The sequence below is a fragment of the Urocitellus parryii genome, chromosome X, assembly GCF_045843805.1.
Source record: "Urocitellus parryii isolate mUroPar1 chromosome X, mUroPar1.hap1, whole genome shotgun sequence".
NCBI classification, from domain to species: Eukaryota; Metazoa; Chordata; class Mammalia; order Rodentia; family Sciuridae; genus Urocitellus; species Urocitellus parryii.
Window position 1 is genome coordinate 31353883 of NC_135547.1, and position 19909 is coordinate 31373791.

At 38.9% G+C, this 19909-nt stretch overlaps 1 protein-coding gene across 1 annotated transcript in view; it reads left to right on the forward strand.

The window, feature by feature from the left end:
* Kiaa1210 (KIAA1210 ortholog) overlaps nucleotides 1-19909 on the forward strand; it is a 42228-nt gene that overhangs the window by 7495 nt on the left and 14824 nt on the right. The window contains exons 3-6 of the mRNA XM_026409056.1: nucleotides 6216-6342; nucleotides 6664-6801; nucleotides 11251-11406; nucleotides 19495-19689. Of these exons, the coding sequence (XP_026264841.1) occupies nucleotides 6216-6342; nucleotides 6664-6801; nucleotides 11251-11406; nucleotides 19495-19689 (616 nt within the window). The remainder of the gene's footprint in view (nucleotides 1-6215; nucleotides 6343-6663; nucleotides 6802-11250; nucleotides 11407-19494; nucleotides 19690-19909) is intronic.

Consider the following 19909-nt stretch of genomic DNA (forward strand, 5'->3'; position numbering starts at 1 on the left):
TCTCCATATTAATGTGTGGGCTGGGGTTGTGGCTCAGTTGTAGAGCACTTGCTTGGCACATGCGAGGCATGAAACTATTGTGAAAAAAAATTCTTTAAGAACAAGAAGTGTGTGTGTATGAGAGTGGGAGAGAGAAAGGGAAAGAGATTGATATCCTTTTGTAAGGAGCATAAATGAACAAAAAGAGGGCTGTCGATGTGGCTCAAGTGGTAATGCGCTCACCTGGCATGCGCGGGGCACTGGGTTCAATCCTCAGCACCACATAAAAATAAAATAAGGAAGTTGTGTCCACTGAAAATTGAAAAATAAATATTAAAAGAATTATTATTCTCTCTCTCTCTCTCTCTCTCTCTCTCAAAAAAAAAAAAAAAGAACATAACCTTGGGTTCTGAAGATCACCCCCAACCCCAATCTCTTGCCTAATGTGCTAGGGACAAAACCCTGAAGAATTTAGGGAGATTAGCTTCATTTTTCATCTACTGAAACAACCAATTATAACCAGACGTATTGGCAGCTTTCTCCTGGTCTGTACAATAGAACTAGTATCTATTTCCAAGACTACATTAAGATGTATCTGATAGAATAGTCAAATCCCATTCTTCATTTGATATCTTAATGGGTGTTGTAATGTTCTTTATTGCTCTTAATTAAGGTTGAGATTTTGTTTGGAGTTGTAGTTTCTTCCTCTTTCGCCTCCTCCTCCTCCTCTTCACCCTCCTCCTCTTTCCCCTCCTCCTCTTCCTCCTCCTCCTCCTCTTCCTCTTCCTCCTCCTCCTCCACTTCCTCCTCCTCCACTTCCTCCTCCTCCACTTCCTCCTTCTCCACTTCCTCCTCCTCCACTTCTTCCTCCTCCTCCACTTCCTCCTCCTCCTCCACTTCCTCCTCCTCCTCCACTTCCTCCTCCTCCTCCTCCACTTCCTCCACTTCCTCCTCCTCCTCCTCCACTTCCTCCTCCTCCTCCTCTTCCTCCTTCTCCAGAGAGCAGATCAATGAATACCAGATATGTTGGGGGAAGGATTTTGGTTTCTTTTTTTAGTATTTTTTTAGTTGTGGATGGACACAATACTTTTTTAAAATTTTTATGTGGTGCTGAGGATCAAACCCAGTGCCTCATTATGCTAGGCAAGGATTTTACCACTGAGCTATGACCCCAGCCCAGAATTTTGGTTTCTGACACACTTGACCACAGCTGATACTAATGTCATCTCTTGATCAGGAAGAGTTTGGCACTATAGGACCAGTTCCACAGCTTCACTCTGGCTGATGCACAGCATGGAAATGAGAGAGTTTTCTAAGCCCACTTGTAGCCTGAGATTTCCTTTGGGTTTTTCTGCACAAAACACAGAAGGCAAGGTAGTTACAGATGTTATACTGGTTCTCAGCCTGATTGGAGCCAGCAGGCCATAGAGCAGCACTGAATGAATGATATGTATGCATAATGAGTCTATGTGGGTATATACACTTGTGAAAACAATCTTCTGTCAGTGCTAGATCAGTTACATATGCCCATTAAGTGTTAATCCAGAGAGTCGCCTTACTTTTTTTCTGGACTGCTGTTTTAGTAAAGCAGAGTGTGTTTCCTTTATTATCAGGGCAATTTGGATAGCTGAGTTTTGTAGGGATTAACCACACCTGTGTGCAGGCCCCACAACCAGATAGGATTACAGGGACAGGGCTAATGCCAGCCCTATAATATCCAAATTGTTTCTCTAGTTACTATTTGTAGACAGATTTTTAAAAGTGCCAACCTACAATTATTGTTTTGTAATGAAGGTAATAAGCATAAAAGTACTCAAGTTTAAACAAATTTATTTTATCTAATTTTAAATCATTTCCATCCTTCCCTGAAGAAACCTTATACCATTAACCATCAGTCCCCATTCCCCTCTATCCCCATCCCTAAGGAACCAGGGATCTACTTTCTTCCTCTGTAAATTCACTAATTCTCAACATTTAATATAAGTGGAATAATACAAAGATCATCTTTATTTCACTTGGCATCTTTTCAAGGGTCGTCCATGTTGTAGCATGTAGCTTGCTCGCTTTCTTTTTCCTCCCCCTTCCTCTTTCCTTCCATCCTCTCTTGCCCCTTCCCTCGCTGCCTTGCCTTCCTTCATTTTTTTTTTGAGAGAGAGAGGAGGGAGGGAGGGAGAGACAGAGAGAGAGAGAGAGAGAGAGAGAGAGAGAGAGAGAGAGAGAGAGAGAGAGAGAATTTTTTTTTTTTAAATAATCTTTATTTTATGTGGTGCTGAGGATCGAACCCAGTGCCTCACGCATGGTAGGTGAGCACTCTACCTCTGAGCCACAATCCCAGCCCAAGAGAGAATTTTTTAATATTTATTTTTTAGTTCTCGGTGGACACAACATCTTTGTTTGTATGTGGTGCTGAGGATCGAACCCGGGCCTCACGAATGCCAGGCGAGCGCGCTACCGCTTGAGCCACATCCCCAGCCCCCCTGCCTTCCTTTCATGCTTAATGTCATCTTTGCTATGCATATATGCATCTTCCTCACCTAATAGGAATAGCTTCATAATTTTGTATTTTATTGGAATAGAATTCACATGCTATAAATCCTACCTTTTACGTGTGTAGCCATTATGATTCCCCAAGTTTAGAACATTTTATCACTCCCCAAAGAAACCCTGTACCCACTAGCAATAATTCTCCTCTTACCAACTACTAGTCTGCTTTCTGTTTCAATGGATTTGCCTATTGTGCACATTTCTCATAAAGGGTATGATACAATACCTGACCTATTTTGACTGGCTTCTTTCACTCTTTTAATGTTTTCAAGATTCATCCATGTTTTGGCATACCTCTGAACCTCATTCCTTTTCCTACCAAATAGTATACCATTCCATGAATATATCATATTTTATCTATTTATCAGTTGATGGATATTTGGGTTGTTTCCACCCTTTGGCTATTATGAATAATGTTGTTATAAATATTTATATTCAAGTTTTGGGGTAGATATATGTTTTTATTTCTCTTGGGTATATACTATGAGTGGAACTCCTGGGACAAATGATAGTTATATGCTTAACTTTTTGAGAGACCACCAGACTGTTTTCCAAAGTAGCTGTACCATTTTATACTCTCATTAGCAATATATGGGGGTTCAAAATTCTCCATGACACTGCCAATAATAATTATCTGAAGCTTTGAGTTTATCTATTCTAGACATTTTAAAATAGTATCTCATTATGGTTTTGATTTGAATTTCCTTGCTTATTAATGTGGTTGAGGATCTTTTCATGTGTGTTAGCCAATTTGTGTTTTTTTTTGAAAAATGCCTATTTAGATATTTTTCATTTTAATTGGTTATTTATATTTTTATTATTGAATTACTTAAGAATTCAATAATAAATGTCCTTGTTGGTAAGAGTTCTTAATAGTAAGAGTTTGTTATATATTCTGGATGCAAATCCCTTATCAGATATATAGTTTGCAATTATATTTCCCATTATGTAGGTTGTCTTTTTATTTTCATTTTTAATTTGTTCTAAGTATTTATACATGACACTAGAATATACTTTGACACATCATACATAAATGGAGTACAACTTCTCATTCTTCTGGTTGTACATGATGTAGAATCATACCAACTGTGTAGTCATATATGCACATAGGGTAATAATATCTGATTCATTCTACTATCCATCCAAAGTAGCTCTTTGCTAGTAATGTTTGAAACACAAATGTTTTTTTAATTTTTTAAAATATCTTTATTGTTATTTATTTTGTATGTGGTGCTGAGGATCGAACCCCCGTGCCTCACATGTGCAAGGCATGCATTCTGCCACTGAGTCACAACCCCAACACTGTTTTTAATTTTGATGAAATATAGTTATCTATTTTTTGTTGTTGTTCCTTGAGCTTTGGTGTCATGTCTAAGAATGCATTGTGAAATTCAAGATCATGAAGATTTTTTTTTTAAAGAGAGAGTGAGAGAGGGGAGAGAGAGAGAGAGAGAATTTTTAATATTTATTTTCTAGTTTTCGGCGGACACAACATCTCTGTTGGTATGTGGTGCTGAGGATCGAACCCGGGCCGCACGCATGCCAGGCGAGCGCGCTACCGCTGAGCCACATCTCCAGCCCCCAAGATCATGAAGATTTACTGTTAGGTTTTCCTCTAAGAGTTTTATAGTTCTAGCTATTATATTTAGATCATTGGCCCATTTTGAAGTGTGTGTGTGTGTGTGTGTGTGTGTTGCTGGGGATTGAACCCAGGGCCTCATGCATACTAGGCAAGTGCTCTACCACTCAGAAACATTCCCAGCCTGAATTAATTCTTATATATAGTATGAGATAGAGTGCAACTTCATTTTTTTTTTTTTTTTGCATGTGGATATCAGGTTGCACCAGAACAATTTGTTGAAAAGACTATTCTTTTCCCATTGAATGATCTTGGAATCCTTGTTGCAAACCAAATAAATATAGATTATGGGTTTATGTCTGGACTCTCTATTCCATTGATCTATATGTCTATCTTTATGCCAGTGCTATACTACCTTTCACCTGGAATTCCAAAAGGGATTTCATTGAGTTTGTCAATCAATTTGTGGAGTATTGCTATATTGACAAGATTAAACCTTCCAATCCATGAACATGGGATGTCCTTCCATTTATTTAGGCTTTCTTTAAGTTATTTCAATAATGCTTTATAGTTTTCAGGGTACATTTTGCATGTCTTTTGTTAAATTTATTCCTAAGTGTTTTATTCTTTATGATGCTGATATAAGTGGAAATATTTTCTTAATTTTATTTTCAGATTGTTCATTGCCAATACATAGAATACAACTTTGTATACTGATTTTATATCCTGCACCCTTGCTAAATTAATTTATTAGTTCTAGTAGTTTTTAGTGAATTCCTTAAGAGTTTTTATTTACAAAATTGCATCATCTATGAATAGAGATAATTTCACTCTTCCTTTATATTCTGAGTGTTTTTTTTTAAATTTCATTTTCTTATTTAATATCCCTGGCCATGAATTCCAATACACTGTTGATGTAGCAAAGGCAGTTACCCTTGTGCTGTTCTTGATCTTAGGGAAAAAGCATCTAGTCTTTCACTACCAAGTATGATATTTGCTGTGGTTTTGTCATAAATGTCTTCTATCAAGTTGGCATGCACTTATCAGAAAAGGGTGTCAGATTTTACAATGTTTTTTCTACATCTATTAAAACAATCATGTGGTTCTTGTTTTTATTCTATTGATGTAGTGTATCACATGCATTATATTTCAGGTCAAACTAACTTTGCATTCCTCACAAATCCTACTTTGTCATGGCATGTAACTATTTTTACATGTTACTGGATTCAATTTGCTGAAATTTTATTGAGTATTTTTAGATATCTATTTATTAGATATTTTGGTCTATAGTTTTCTCTTTTTGTGATGCCTTTGGATGAATTTTAAAGGTAAAATAAATTATTATCACAACCCAAAAGGAGTCTTTTAGGCATTTAGATTTCATTTGTTTCTAGATTTTCCTTGATTTCTCCTAACACATAATTGTGGTTGACCTGGCTCCATTCCTAATCAGAATGTATTTCCAATTGGGGGAAGCAAACTGGAAAGGGAAGGAATGGATGGTACATGAGTTTGAAAATAGGACAGATGTGTCACAGAACCCTTGTGTGAAAGAGGAAAAAATGATAAATGAAAGCCTCTTACATCTGGGAAGATTTTTGCTACTGAAAAAAAATTAAAACAAAAACACTAGAGAGCAATTGGGTGTGAGAGATCTTTAATAACCTTTTCAGTCCCTATAATTGTCACTATTATATTGTGTATTTTAGATGGGTGAATTGTGTGATATGTAATACATACCTCAATAAAAGTATCATATATATGACATGTTTATAATTTTTAAAATTAAAATTATATAAAAGTACATAAAATAGAAAATGACAATTCCCCTCCTGTCCCTAGTATCATTCCTCAGAGGAAATGTCCTCCCAGACTTTTTTCTTTGAACATAAACTATATATGTATGCAATATATGTGTATTTTATTAAATACATAAAGAATGATATTCTTTATTTTTTTCACTTAATACCTTAAAAAGAGCTTTCTGTGTCACCATGTATGCATCCTCAACACTCTTTCTGAGGTATCTATGGTAGGCATATTGTGAGTATACATTTGTCTTCTGTTCCTGTGGCCCATTGCCTGCTTTACAAGACCTTTCCTTTCTGTTCAGGATCAAGAGCAACATGGGGAACAAAGCCCTATCCCATGATAGCATCTTTATGTTGGATCCTGAGATTGAAAGATCAACAGGCAAAATGCACCCCTCTTTGGAATCCCAGAGAGGCAGATCTCTGCAGGTAATGGTGGACTTGGGAATTAGTGCCTAATGGGCCTATTATTTTTCCATTCCCTACTCCTACTCTGCCCATTCCCTGCAAAAGGAGGGAGGAATTTACCTCTGCTTCTCAACTAATTCTACTCTACAGAACTGTTGTGAGTATTGAATGACTAAATGTGACATGCTTACCTATAGCCCAGCACATGATATTGGCTAATATATGATATTTACTTCTCTTCACACATACACAAAGTTATGAAGTTTTAGAAGTTTTAGAAGTTACAGTACACTGTTTATGTTCCAGCATACCAACCCTCAAGTTTTTCTCTTTCTTCCACAGAGAAGTCATGTTTCCAGAACTCTGCCTAGAATTGGGACTAGTAATGTACATGGAGCTTTATCTGGAGCTATGTTTGGAGTTGTCCCTCGATATGTACCCAGAAGTGGAGTCTGGGTTGCAGGTTCCAAGATCACTGAGGTAATAGGGTGAAATTGTTCTGTGCATGGGCAGATAAGTCTGACAGACAGATCTCTGCTTGATTTATCCCTTTGCTACTTACTATGTGACTATGGGCTAATTGCTTAACCTCTCTGAGGTTTCCTTTTCTAATCTACAATGAGTATAAGAGATTTCCTTTTCTAATCTGCAATGGGCATAATATGTAATATCTACATCAAAGAATTACTTGGTTGGAGACTCAGAAAAGTTAAGGAAATCATTCAAGATTACCTACATAGTAAGTTGTAGACTTGAAAATCTGACTAAGATGTGTTAACTGAGGTATTTTCTTTATCCCAGTTTCTAAGATGCCCAACCTCTTTGTATCTGCTTGTAAAAGGTACAGCTTTAGCCCCAATAAAATACAGGATGTATATAGAATGATCTCTTGCTTCTTGCTAATCTTAACCTGTTTTTTTTTGTATGTGTGTGTGTGTGTGTGTGATGCTGGGGATTTAAACCAGGGCCTTGCGTATGTGAGTCAAGCACTCTACCAACTGAGCTATATCTCCAGCCCCCTAATCCTAATCATATAGTAGCCATCCATTGCTCAGTCAGATGCTTCTGGAGCTCTGATTCAGAAATGTCCCAGATGGAGCTGCTAAGGGTTGCTGAGGCATTAACCCATAGCAGCTACATCTTCTTTTTCTCAGTTATGTGTGGGATTATGCCTAAAAATTTCCATGTTAAAAAAAAAAGATTCCTGGGGTTGGGGTTTTGGGTCAGTGATAGAGTGCTCACCTAGTATGCATGAGCCACTGGGTTTGATCCTCAGAACCACATAAATGTAAAATAAAGACATTGTGTCCACCTAAAACTAAAAATTAAATATTAAAAAAATTCCCATGTAACTGGGAAGGCCACACAAGAAGGACATCTTTTCTACTGGAGACCTGATTACTTTGCATTTGGCAAATAGTAAATTTGACTTATTTATGACATATCTGCCTGAGTCCCCATACAAATTGCCATAGTTTCTGTACAGTGCATGGAAGTTCTGCTAGTTTTTTTAGGCCTGGAGGGTGGAGAAGAAAACACTGAAATAGTTACCAATAGTGATGAATTTATGGTTGTAAAGCCCCTAGGGTCAGCAGTCTGTTGCCATCTTGCATAATAGCAGGAAGTCACTTCCATGCACTTTGCAGTCTTCAACTTTAAATATCAATACCAGCTTTCACTTGCCTCCACAGCTACACTTCCTGCCTCCTCATGACCATGACCGAATGCCACAGGGTTATTTCTTACATTTGGAAAAGACAATACCTGTTTCCTGGACAACTCCCTTCCCTCCTCCTCCTCCTCCTCCTCCTCCTCCTCCTCCTCCTCTTCCTCCTTCCTTCTCTCTTCTCTCTTCTCTCTTCTCTCTTCTCTCTTCTCTCTCTCTCTCTCTCTCTCTCTCTCTCTCTCTCTCTCTCTCTCTCTCTCTCTCTCTCTCTCTCTCTCTCTCTCTCTCTCTCTCTCTCCCCTCTCACTCTCTTTGGTACAGGAAATTGAACTCTGGGCACTCCACCACTGAGCCACATCCCCAGCCCTATTTTGTATTTTATTTAGAGACAGGGTCTCACTGAGTTGCTTAGTGCCTTGCTTTTGCTGAGGCTGGCTTTGAACTCATGATCCTCCTGACTCAGCCTCTTGTGCTTCTGGGATTACAAGCATAAACCACTGCACCCAGTTTCTGCCTCCTTTCTTAATCCCAGAAACTGAGAGTCCCACACAACAGAGATATTCCATTTTTTTTCAAAGAGTGATTTTTTTTTGTGTGTGTGAAAATTAAGGAACAAAGATTCTAGGGGCATTGCTTCTCACCGTGAAGTGGGTGGGGGAAACTACAGTCACAGTAGCCCAAAGGCAGGTTTTCTTTAATGTTTGGTTTGGGCCAATGCTTAGGACCTTGGCCTGTTCCCTTAGGCTTTCTGCTGGTAAACAGGACTGAAGACAGCAGAGGATGTCAATAAATCCTGAGCCATCAACAATTATATTGACCTTTACATGGGAAACTTCCAGTTAAGTGCCAATGCGACAACTCTAAATGCAGGGTAGTTGATAGCATTAAGCCAAGGTTCCTGACACCCAGTGCTACATAGAAGCTGGGGCAAGTAGGGAATTGGCCAGTGGCTGAGTCCCTTGAAGGGGCCTTCCCCATAATGAATTATAGAAGACATTTTGAGTAACTAGAGGCTTTTTTTTTGTACCAACGATTGAGCCCAGGGGTACTTAAACATTGAGCCATATTTCTAGCCTTTTTTTCTAAATTTTTTTAAATTACCAATGGACTTTTATTTTATTGTTTATGTGATGCTGAAAATTGAGCCCAGTGCCTCACACATGCTAGGCAAGCACTCTACCACTGAGCCACAACCCCAGGCTTTCCTAGCCATTTTCATATTTTATTTAGAGACAGGATCTCACTGATTTGCTTGGGACCTTGATAAATTACTGAGGCTGGCTTTGAACTCATGATCCTCCTGCCTCAATCTCCTGAGCGGCTGGGATTACAGGTATGTGCCACCACACCTGATTGCAATTAGAGGCTTCTGAGAGAGGAAATTTAGGTTTGTAGTTGAGTCAGAAATACCAAGACTGAGACAATTTTATTCCCTGCAAGATATTTACCTGATGCCTTCTCTGAAGTGTTAGGAATATGGATTCATAGATTATTCTCTAAGGCATTTTCTGTTCTCTTTATTTGAGCACACATGGTTAAGAAGATGTGACAGCATATTAATAGTATCTTTCTGCTATGTAATCAAATTGAATTCAGTTATTTAAGAAACCAAGACTACAAATCAGTGTTGCTTATTATTCTCAGGCCCAATTTGCCTCTGTGGCTCTTCTTAAGGAGGCAGGCACACCATCTGTTCTGGTTGATTCTTTTTAACTTGGCCTTCTGTATGGGATCTCCCCTTCCCAGCTCTTATAGGTCACACACTAGTGTGCACAAAGACTAGAGTGGTTAAGAACACAGGCTCTCAAGCTGGACAGACCTTTCAAATGCGTGCCCTGCCACTGAGAGAATTTGGGCCAATTACATCATCTCTCAATATTTGTTATCTTCATATATAAAATGGAGACCAGACTAGCAAATACCTCAAATAATTGTGAAACTTTAAGACATACATATATGGAGAGCTTTCCCAGATAAGCCCATTGTAACTGATTAGTAAAAGTTATTTGTCATTATTTATAATTATTATTATTGGTACTGGGTTTGGAGATGGTTGATTTGGCCTCTTCTCAAGAGCCCCCAATAGAACTTGGTAGTAATAAGGGTGCACTGGAGACCCTGATCTAAAGAAACTCAGAGGCAAAACTTTGGCAAGCCTCCCCTGTTGCCATTTTTCTTTGGCTACAGTGTCTGAAGGTTATGCATCCTGAGCCTGGCAGAGCCTACAACAGAAAAAAGCATGTTAACTTCATAAAAGAAAGAATCTTGCTTTGTTTGTTGTTGTAGGTCCAGCTCCTAGGATTGGGCGTAACACATTGTAGATGCTTATACAGCATTTGTTTAAAATAAAATCATGGATTCTAAACCACATCAAGAGGACCCTGGAAAAAAAACAGTGCCTTGAAGTCAAGTGTCCCATCATCTTCAAACTGGGATTAGCTAAGTTAGTCTGCCAAAACTCAAAGAAAATTCAAATGACAAATTTTTATTCCCTTAGAAAAACAGAACTAGATCTGTAGATTTTCTTTCCTTTCTGTTTCCTTCATTCCTCTTTTTCTCCCTCTTCTCCCTCCCTCCCTCCTTCCCTCCCTTCCTTTCTTCCTTCTCTCTCTCTCTCTCTCTCTCTCTCTCTCTCTCTCTCTCTCTCTCTCTCTCTCCTGAGGATTGAACCCAGGGCCTCACACATACTAGGTAACTACTCTACTAATGAGTGACTCCTCTAGCCCTAGGTCTATAGATTTTCTTTAAAAAAAATCCCAGAAAAATCAATCTGGACAGAGATAAGATAAGGAACAAACAACCAAGATGTAGTCTAGACAATTCCTAGAATAACAAGAGCAAGGATAGTAGTTTGGATGCCAATCCCAGATCATAACCTAAAGAGTCACTTCCATAAGAATTGAGCTTCCAAAGGCATGGCTGAAGTTCAAACAAAGATCAGAATCAAGAAAGATTTGTAGTTCACATCAGTAATGCGACAACACCAGAATTCAGTTTTGATCAAACAAGCAATGTGAAGTTTCTGTTTGGGGTTTGTCAAATGTGTGCAGCAATCCAGAGGATAAACCAAGGCTCTTAGCCTTTGATTTAAGTTGGTCCTAGAAGTGAGGTCAGAGAGGTAGGAGATTGTTTCCTGGGTCTATCTATTTTTTTTCCATTTGTTTGGCTTCTTAGTCCTTCAGCAATTAAGTAACAAGAAAATACCAATATCTTAGGGGAAAGTACACATTCCAACTTTTCCCTTCTATCCCTCCCTTTGTCAGATCCCACCACTGCGCCCGCGCCAGCCCAGCATCAGCCCACCTCTTATCCGTTCTGGCACAATTTCTAAGGACTTGGAAGAAATGTCTGGTGATGATGAGCTACCTATGAACCCACAAATGAAGGCTTCATCACACAAGATCTTGGCAGCAAAGAAGGTATTAGGCCCCTCCTGAAGGGGGCATTATGGGGTTGGTAACCCATCAGAGACATAATTTCTTCTTGTGTTCAATTTTTCCTGCTGTAGCTAAACACGAGGAGGGAAGTCAGAGTGATAGTTTGGAGATGGAGCTGTCATTCTGAACTTTTGATTTGCATGGTGGTTTACACTTTCCATCCAATTCTATAAACCAAATAATCACCACCATTTTAATTAATAAGCAACGCAGGACAGTATGTCAGAAAAAATAGTTTACAGATATTCTTGGTTATTTTATCAAAATAAAAATAGATATGGTGGGGCTGGGGTTGTGGCTCAGTGGTAGAGCACTTACTTAGCATGTGTGAGGCCCTGGGTTCAATCCTCAGCACCACATAAAAATAAATAAATAAATAAAATATTGTGTTCAACTACAACTAAAAAATAAAAAAAAATTCATACTTAAAAAAATAGAGATGGTTAAGGGAAGCAAAGCCTATACACTTGCAACCCCCCCCCCCAAAAAAAAAAAACACACACACAAAACCTCAAAGGTTAGGGTATGTAGTATTGTTAGATAGACACATATCCATATGAAAAATCAGCTGAAACATGAAATAGCATGGGTATATGCATTTCTTATGTTTAGGTTTGTCAACCAAATAATATCTATCAACAACTGGAAAATTAATAGATTCTGCCCATATCATTTCTTTCATTCTCAAATTAATGTGTATTTAATTTAATTGGTTGTGGAACTTGGAAGGGCTTTTGAAGTGATGTAGTGTTTAGAACACTTAAGTTTGTAAACAAACTACAAAGTAAACCAAAACATAATTTATAATAAAGATAATTGACCAATTGGAATAAAACTCATATCAAAGTTAAATGATCCTGTGAAGAGAAGCAGCCTTCAGTTATATATGTCAAAAACATAGATTAGGGATTGGGGCTGTAGCTCAGTGGTAGAATGCTTGCCTAGTACGTGTAAGGCACTGGGTTCAATCCTTAGCACCACAATAAATAAATAAATAAATAAATAAATAAATAAATAAATAAATAAATGGTATTGGACCAAAGTTAAAGCACAGACTGGTAGTCAGCAGATGAATACTCATTGATTTATGGAGTTAGCTTATGAATATACGAAGAGTGCCCCTATTGATGAGTTAGGATGGACAGTCTGAAATTCAAGTGGAAGGACTGAATTAGATAACATTTTTTTTAATCATGGGAAACATTTTTATTGTGTTAAAATTTATCATTTTAACCGTTTTTTAACCATTTTTATTAACACATATTAATTGTACAAATTAATGAGTTTCACTGTGACATTTCCATGCATGTATTATCGTGAATTGATCCTGTCCACCTTCCCTTCTCTGTTGTTCTACATCATTTCTATCCTTTCTCTCTCTCTTCCCATTCCCACCAGCCCCTTCTAGTTCCTAATAGTTTCTTTTCTACTTTCAGATCATCTTTTTGTTTCTACATATGAGAGAAAATATGTAATACTTGTCTTTCTGAGTCTGACTCATTTTGCTTAACATCATGTCTTCCAGTTCCACACATTTTCCTGCAAAAGACAAAGTTTCATTCTTCTTTATGGTTGCATAATATACTATTGTGTATATGTACACCATATTTTCTTTATCCATTCATCTACGCTGATTCCTTATCTTGGCTATTATGAATAGTGCTGCAATAACATAATAAACTGGGTATCTCTTTTGTGTGATGACTTCATTTTCCTCAGGTATAACTAAGAGTGGTTGATCATATGAAAGTACTACTTTTAGTTTTTTGAGGAACCCCTATACTATTTTCAATAGTGGCTGTAATAATTTACATTCTCATCAACAGTGTATAAAGATTCCTTTTTCTAAGTTGCCAATATTGGTTCTGAAATTGCAATCCTCCTGCCTCACCCTCCTGAACTGTGCTCCACCATGCCCAGATTGATGAACAACTTTAATGTTTTTTTTGATGACGTTTAGTTTTGTCCATTAGTTCTTTTGATATTCATTTTTTTAGTGTCACATCTAATTATGTAATCTAAGATCATGAAGATTTACTCCTGTGTAAATAAGAGTTTTATAGTTTTAGGTCTTATATAGGCCTTTGGTCCATTTTTACTTAATTTTTGTATGGTGTGAAATAAGGCGCAGTTTTCCCAGCACCATTGTTAAAAAGATTCTTCTTTTTCCACTGAATTTCTTGCCACCTTTGTTGAAAATTGATTGCTTATAGATGAATGGGTTAATATCTGGATTCTCAGTGCTGTTTCTATTGTATTGGTAAATGTGTTAGTCAGCTTTTCATTGCTGTGACAAAATACCTGAGAAGAACAATTAAATGGAGGAAAGATTGATTTTGGCCCCCAGTTTTGGAGGTTTCAGTTCATGGTTGCTTAGCCCCTTCACTGTGCGCTTGTGCTAAGGCAGAACATCACAGTGAGGATGGTGTGGCAGAACAAAGCTGCTCACCTATGGCAGCCAAGAAGCAGAGAGAGAAATAGAAAAGATCCAGGAACAAAATACACCCTTTGAAGGCACACCCCAGTGACCTACCTCTTCCAACTAGGCCCTAACTCCCAAAGAACCTACCACCTCCTGGTAGTGCTGCCAGCTGGGTTCTGAGACTTCAACATATTGGGGGGTATTCCATAACTAAAGTATAACAGCTAATGACAATTATATTTCCCTAAGGTTGCTTCCTTCTTATTATGTCTCTTGAGTTACCTCTGATGGCTTCATCCAAAATACATTTTTATTTTTTTTTACAAAAAAATCTCTGAAGACCAGGGCATCTTTTTCTTTTTTTTTTAAATCTTCTCATGTATCAAAGGAGAGCAAGATGATCTCTCCCAAGTATTGCATAGAAAGTTGCAGTTTACAAAATGATTTTGCACATAGAGGTACATTTGATTCTTTCAATAGCTCTGTAAGGTGGATAGGAAAGATACTATTATTCCCAATTTAGATTTTTTAAAACCCTGAAGTTCAGAGAGATGAAATGTCTTGGTCAAGACCACAGGTCCAATTGGTGCCAGGGGAGGTGGGGAGAAAGAGTTGAGACTTGAACCCAGAATTCCTGCCCCAATCCCGAATGCTTTTCACTGAACCATGTGATTCCTACAAGTTATGTAAATATGAACAACCAATGCCTATCAATAGAAATAGCACTGTTTTTTTTTTTTAGTATTTATTTTTTAGTTTCGGTGGACACAACATCTTTGTTTGTATGTGGTGCTGAGGATCAAACCGCACGCATGCCAGGCGAGTGCGCTACCACTTGAGCCACATCCCCAGACCTAGAAGTAGCACTGTTTATTAGCTAAAACAATGGAATGATTGACAGCTACTTAAACTGTAACATTTAAATGACAGCTAATATTTATTGAGACTTTTTATATAAAAGGCACTGTGGTAAGTACTTTCCATGTATCATTTTATTTAATACTTGGAACAATACACCAAAGTATATATTACTATTATCCCCATTTTACAGACATAGAAACTGAGACTCAAAGAAGTTGGGGAACTTCTTCAAAGAGCCAATCTATGGTGTGGCTAGGACCTCAGACTCAATTCCAAAGTCCATGTACTTGTGTGTGTGTGTGTGTGTGTGTGTGTGTGTTTGCGTGTGTGCACGTGCGTGTGTGTGCAGTGCTAAGGATTGAACCCAGGGCCTCATGCATGCTAAGCACATGCTCTATCCCTGAGCTATGCCCCAGGTCCTCCAAACCCGCATTCTTTTTTCTATGAAAGTTAAGACATTGCAAATTTCAGAAGGGATCATGGGAGGGGGGCTGCAGGGAATATCTGAAATTCCACTCCTGGAACGTTCAAGTTGACAAAAATGTTGGCCACAACAGCTTTTATGTGATGAGGTTTTTGAGGAAAGTAACAGCTGCAGAAGCACTCTCAGGAATGGCCACATAAGCCACTTTGATACACTTAGAGAATTAAAATCTCAACAGCCAATATGAGGTCTCACGCCCTGTGCCAGTACTTCCTGGCACAGAAGCCTCCCCCCAAGAACAACTTTTCCCACCAAGAGATGCTTCTGCTGGAGATTTCCCAAGACTACGTGCCTTTCCAGCTTTTGACTGAATGCAGCTTCCTGGCATTCCAGGCTGACATCTTCCCAGATAGTTTCAGAGTGTATTTGACCCCAGAGCAGCAGCCTTTTCACCAACTATTTGATGAAACCTGGGCCTACATAGCTTCCGGGTGATGCTCACAAATAACAGCCAGTGTTTTCCTTTGTCCAGTAAGACAACTGTCCTGCTCTGTCTCTTTCCTCAAGTGTTTCCTTATCAACAGGAAAGGAAGTGGGGAAACATCATCATGCCATAGAAAAGGAAGATATTAAAAGGATGATCAAAGGGTAAATTGACTGAACTACTTTGTGCTGGGTCTAGATACTTGACAGAAGGAGAACATGAAGCCAAAATGTGTTTTAATTTTCCAAAGATCTGTCCTTACCCCAGAAAACAGCAAAGGAGTGTATGGCCACCTATCAATCAATGCCAAAGGATCTCTTCTCCTGGTCCAAGGTCCAACCATGTTTCCTGGGTTAGTAGGGCCAGGCCTGGCACTGATTGGGGCAGATGTTGAGGCAAAAGGAACTTATTAAATCCAGATGTTAATTAGAAGATGTCTGTGATAAACCCCTTCTAAAACACAGGAGAATTGAAAATTTCTCAGTCTTCCTTAATAATATGTACATTTGGTACAGAGAGGACATGTTGGCTGTCAGAGTACAGGAAGGGAGGAATAGGGTTGCAGAAGTTGGGGAAGGAGAGGTAGAGAAAGGAGTTCCATTTCCTCTACTCAATTTTTAGTCTCTCCAGGAAAAGTTCAGTTTGCTTTCTCTGGTAACTATAAAATCCTGTGGTTGGCTCCTGTGTTCACTTTTCTAGGTTACTCCTAACCAGTAGGGCTGAGGGAGAGGAAAGAGCCTAATAAGGAGCTCTACTTCCCAGAGGAAATCCATGCATTTCTGGCTCCTATTCTAAGACATTTGGTGGGATTAGGAACTTCCTGTACTACTTCTTCTTCTTTTTTTTTTTTAAACGTTGTACAAGAAGTTTCTTAAATTTGTTCTTTTTAGATATATATGTCAGGAGAGTATATATTGATATATTAAACATGGAGTACATCTTATTCTAATTAGGATCCCAGTCTTGTGGTTGAACACCATGTGGAGTTTCACTGGTCGTGTATTCATATATGAACATAAGAAAGTTATTTGTGATTCATTCTATTATCTTTCCTATTTCATATCCCCCTTCCTTCCCTTCATTCCCCTCTGTCTAATCCACTGAACTTCTATTCTTCACCCCCCCATCACTTGTTGTATGTTAGCATCCACATATCAGAGAGAACATTCAACCTTTGTTGAAAGTCTCCAGATCCATCTATTTTCTGACAAAAGTCATAAAGTCATTCTTTTTTATGGCTGAGTATATTCTATAAACCACATTTTCTTTATCCATTCATCTATTGAAGGACACCTAGGTTGGTTCCATAGGTTGGCTATTGTAAATTGAGCTGCTATAAACATTGATGTGGTTTTGTCACTGTAGTATGCTGATTTTAAGTCCTACCAAGGAGTGGAGTAGCTGGGTCAAATAGTGGTTCCATTCAAAGTTTTCTGAGGAATCTCCATACTGCTTTTCATAGTGGTGACACCATTTTGTAGTCCCACCAGCAATGTATGAGTGTACCCATTTCCCCACATCCTCACCAACATTTATTGTTATTTGTATTGTTGATTATTGCCATTCTGACTGGAGTGACATGAAATGTCAGTGTAGTTTTAATTTGCATTTTTCTAATTGCTAGAGATGTTGAACATTTTTTTTCACATATTTGTTGACTGGTTGTTTTAGTAAGCTTTTTCACTGTTGTGAATAAGACCTGACCAGAACAATGATAGAGGAGGAACAGTTTATTTGAGGGCTCATGGTTTCAGTGGTCTGTGTCCATAGATAGTCAGCTCCATTCCTTAGGGCTCAAAGTGAGGCTGAACATCACAGAGGAAGAGTGTGGCAGAGGAAAGCAGCTCACATGATGATCAGAAAGCAGAGAGAGGTCTCCATTTGCCAGATACAAATATATACCCCAAAGCCACATCCCCAATGCCCACCTCCTCCAGAAACACTCTACCACTTCATTTACCACTCAGTTAATCCCTATCAGAGGATTAATTCACTGATTGGGTTAAGATTTTCACAACCCACTCCTCTGAACCTTCTTGCATTTATCTCACATGTAAACTTTTGGGGGACATGTCACATCCAAACCATAACACCTATAGTATTTCTTCTGTGAAGTGTCTATTATTTGTTGTTGTTTTTGCTTTTGGTGTTAAGTTTTTTGAGTTCTTTATATATCCTGGAGATTAATGTTCTATCTGAAGTGCAGGTGGCAAAGATTTTCTCCCATTCTGTAGGCTCTTTCTTCATGTTGATTGTTTCCTTTACTGTGAAGAAGCTTTTTAGTTTGATGACGTCTATTTATTGATTCTTGATTTTACTTCTTGCACTTTAGGACTCTTGTTAAGAAAGTCAGATCCTGAGTTGATATGATGGAGATAACACAAGAGTTGATATGATGGAGATAACATCAGGAAGTAGTGTCATATAAATTTATGGATGAGTTGCCTAAGGAAGTTAAGAAAGGATTGAGACCATCCTTAATTTGTGTGATAGGTCCCATAAAACAACTGTAGTATTCCTTTCCATTTCTCTCAGAATCAGAAACAGATTGGTGAGCTCCATTTGTCATCATCCTGACCCATTAGCTGTCTGTTAAGTCCCCAGACACTGGAATCTCAGGCCAAAAAAGAGCCGTTCTTAGAACTTAGATAGCAGCTTAGGTTATTGCTGGATCAGCATATACTGGTGGTAGGAAATTTAAAGGCATGTGAAAGCTGAAAATACCAAAGGGGTCCCTGTTTGCTGTGCAGAGGTAGTTTGAAAGAATTTAGTGGGTAAACACAAATGGAAATTCTGCCTACCTGGGTATGATGGCACATGCCTGTATTCCCAGTGGCTCAGGAGGCTGAGGCAGGAGGATCACAAGTTCAAAGCCAGCCTCAGCAACTTAGTGAGGCCCTAAGCAACTTAGCAAGACCCTGTCTCTAAATAAAAAAATAAAATGGGCTGGGGATGTGGATCAATGACTCAAGTGGTTAAGCGCCTCTGGGTTCAATCCCTGGTACCAAAAAAACAAAAAAAATAAATTTCTGTCTACCTGCTAAATTATATCACTTGTTATTCTTGTCCAGGGTAGAGACAGCTTATCATGTGATCTTCAAAGGGGTATCTGTAAACACAGAAATCTGAAGCTTATTAGGAATGGAAGGAGATCTTGGGATCTCTTGGAGGCAGGGAAAATATTATCCAAAAGCCCAGAGGAGAGTATGTAAAGTTCCTACCAGGGAAACTATCTAGGTGTGCCAGAACCAAATAGTTTAGAGAGATGGAGACTAGCCATAATGTGACAAGGTTACAAGCTCCATCTCTACCCCATTAGAGGTGGGAGCCCTCAGTTCCTTAGGGTCCTCAGATCAACCTTGCTTCCATGAGCCATAAATATAAATAAAGGTCTTACGGTCTCTATGAAAATATAACTTGCAGGCAGGCCCTCTTCCAATCTAATTTTCTTTGCACCACCCAGCCAGCCAATATAAGCTCCCAGAGCCCTGCTGGGTTTCACTGACAGGTTGTACCTCTCACCCCAGCCAAATGTCCTCCTGTCCCTAAGCAGGGGATATGAGACAAGAAAACATGTAAACCCTCCAATCTTGTAAAATCCATTAAGTGCTTGTGTTCCTCTCCTGAGCGCAATGGGGCACCCCTGAATGCTTTCTAAGCAGGGGAACAACCCAAACTGCTTCCTGTTTCTTGCTTTCATCTATAAGGTGACCAGTGGAACTGTGGAACTTTATTGACCAGAAGTGGAAGAAAAAGGGAAAGTAGTTCAAGGAGAATTTCTTCAGCCAGGAATTGAGGAATTCTTCAGCCAGAATTTCCAACTTTGAGACGAGTGGCGACATATAAGTTGACTCATTTATTTTCTCCCACGCTTTCCAGAACTACTCTGAAGCATCAACTGGAACCGGTCTCTCACAGTCCTCAACTGCATGTGCTTCTTCCAATGTTACCCAGCAGCCTGTTGGCTTTAGCATCCCAGCCACCACCCAGGGCTGCCTGGATTCTTCAGCTGCTCGACACAAAATGGCTTTAAATCCCAGGAAACAAAAAAAGAAGAAGAGCCTTCAAGCGAGTGTAAGTCCTCCAAGAGACCTGGGAATAAACTCCTGCATAAGAAAAGATGAGTTCCATCTTTGCAGACTGCCCCCAGGAATGGTATGGTGTTGGGATGGCAAAGTCAAGAGTGCTGTCCTGGCCTTGACCCTCCAGAGGGATGAGCAAGCTTGTGTCTGTTGGATGGTGGGTCCTGACCATTTGGATCTTATATAAGAGGGCCTGAAAAAGCAGAAGCAGG